At 44.5% G+C, this 2,287-nt stretch overlaps 1 protein-coding gene across 1 annotated transcript in view; it reads right to left on the bottom strand.

The window, feature by feature from the left end:
- spg11 (SPG11 vesicle trafficking associated, spatacsin) overlaps positions 1 to 2,287 on the bottom strand; it is a 112,292-nt gene that overhangs the window by 58,030 nt on the left and 51,975 nt on the right. Inside the window, exons 21-23 of the mRNA XM_017438613.3 lie at positions 1,694 to 1,856; positions 1,385 to 1,590; positions 1,148 to 1,256 (exon numbers count right to left, since the gene is read on the bottom strand). Of these exons, the coding sequence (XP_017294102.1) occupies positions 1,148 to 1,256; positions 1,385 to 1,590; positions 1,694 to 1,856 (478 nt within the window). The remainder of the gene's footprint in view (positions 1 to 1,147; positions 1,257 to 1,384; positions 1,591 to 1,693; positions 1,857 to 2,287) is intronic.

The raw sequence follows: 2,287 nt of genomic DNA on the forward strand, positions 1-2,287 counted from the left end.
GAAGCTCTCGATTTACCGGTCGATCTACGTTCCTACCCTCATCTATGGTCACGAGCTTTGGGTAGTGACCGAAAGAACGAGATCGCGAATACAAGCGGCTGAAATGAGTTTTCTCCACAGGGTGTCTGGGCTCTCCCTTAGAGATGGGGTGAGAAGCTCAGTCATCTGGGAGGGACTCGGAGTAGAGCCGCTGCTTCTCCACGTCGAGACGAGCCACTTGAGGTGGCTCGGGCATCTGGTTAGGATGCCTCCTGGACGCCTCCCTGGTGAGGTGTTCTGGGCACGGCCAGAGGAAGACCCAGGACACGCTGGACGGACTATGTTTCTAGGCTGGCCTGGGAACGCCTTGGGATTCCCCCAGAGGAGCTGGCCCAAGTGGCTGGGGAGAGGGAAGTCTGGGTCTCCCTGCTTAGGCTGCTGCCCCCACGACCCGACCCCGGATAAGTGGAAGAAGATGGATGGATGGATGGATGGATGGACTTGAGATTTGCTTAAAAACAAGTTCATAAACACACCACCTAGCAATACGATGATGTAAAATAACATATAATCTTCCTTTTAATTCTAATCTTTTCAACTGAAATTGATCATTTTTCTCTGGCAGCTGCCATTGCACCAGGAAAATCCTTCATATAAAGTTTGGCATCATTGTGAAGGTTGGGGATTCTCTTTTCAAATATAGGGCTGGAATTCATGGTTATAAAACTCCAGACCAATAAAAATCAAGTTTTTAAAGCAGCATTCTCCCATGAATTTCTAGCTTGTTGCTAGCCTAGTGAAAGATTTCAACAAGCTATCTATCATTTTGGAGCAATTGAGATGGAGAATTTGAAAATAATAATAACTCAAAATTGAAAAATTCCTTATTGTGACTCATTTGTCATGTTATCATTGATAATAGTCTCTAACCAGCTCTGACAGTCTTTAATCAGCTCTGACAGTCTCTAACCGGCTTTGACAAGCTGTAAGTCTCTAACTGACTCAAATCAGCTCTGACAGTCTCTAACTCGCTCTGAAAGTCTCTAACCGGCTCTAATAATCTCTGACCATTTTTGACAGTCTCTAAGCAGCTCAAATCAGCTCTCACCATCTCTGACTAACTTTGACCATCTCTGATCATCTCAGACGGGTAGGGTGTGGGTGTTACCTGTTAATGCCCCTCTGTTCCAGACTGTCTGAAACTGCATCTTCAAGGTAACCAATAAGCTCCTTGGCTGATTCAGGCTCTGACTCCACCAGCTTCATAGCTTTGGACACTGAAGCAAGACAACAGAGTGGTTGAGTGTGTTTTTGAGCATGCTTACACAAAGTTTGTAGAGTTTCTGCTGAAATGTATTTGTGTGCATGGTTGTGTTTGCTTGTGTGTGTGTGTATGTGTGTTTACCCAGTGTCTGTAGATTTTCTGCTGGAGTGTGTAGGTGCTGTTGGTTCCAGTGCTGAAGGATTGTGCTGAAGGCTCGAATGTCGGCTCTCAGCTTGAGGCTGGAGATTCCCAGCAGCTTGCAGAAACAAACAGCGGCTGATGTCACAGGTGGCACACTGAAACTCTTCAGAACCAATCTGTACACCTGCTGCCAGGCCCGCTGCATTCTGAAACACACTGACTTTTAATATTTCCCCTGTTCCACTGACAATCTTATCAAATCTGTGCTCTCTTGAGGATAAAAAGAGAGGTTATTCATTTCACACTCACTGCAGCTTCACATCACTGCAGGCACTTAGCTGCTGGAGAAGGAAGTTGCCATATGCAAAAGATGGCCGGCCATGATGGATGTAGTAAAGAAAGTCCAGGTTCTCCATCAGAGCAAACTTGCTAACCAGGTGAGGGCAGGAAAAATGAGGCAACTCTGATGTTTCTGTGGAGAATCCCACAAACATTTAATGTTAGTTAAACAACAGCCTTGTTTAGGAACAGTTTGGAGGAAAATCACAAAACCACAAACACCTTTAAAATCTGCTAGTGTCTGTTGGCTTTCAGGTGACTGACTGAGAGATGGATGCATAGTCATGAATGAAAATAAGCCTCTCAAACTTGAATGCCACGGCTCAAAATAAACTACAGGTGGTATGAGTAAGGGCCAATCAAAAACAGGACAAAAAACACCTAGCAATGCTTGACTGAAAAAGTAAGGACAGAAAATTCAAAAAAAAGTTAAAAAACAAAAACAACTGGACTTCTATTCTGTAGCTGAAGACGTTTCGCTTCTCATCCGAGGAGCTTTCTCAATTCAGAAATAGAGAGTGTGGAGTTGAGCTTTTAAAGCTGAGATGTGATGTAAGCTGGATT

Source organism: Kryptolebias marmoratus, linkage group LG17 (assembly GCF_001649575.2).
Source record: "Kryptolebias marmoratus isolate JLee-2015 linkage group LG17, ASM164957v2, whole genome shotgun sequence".
Lineage (NCBI taxonomy): Eukaryota > Metazoa > Chordata > Actinopteri > Cyprinodontiformes > Rivulidae > Kryptolebias > Kryptolebias marmoratus.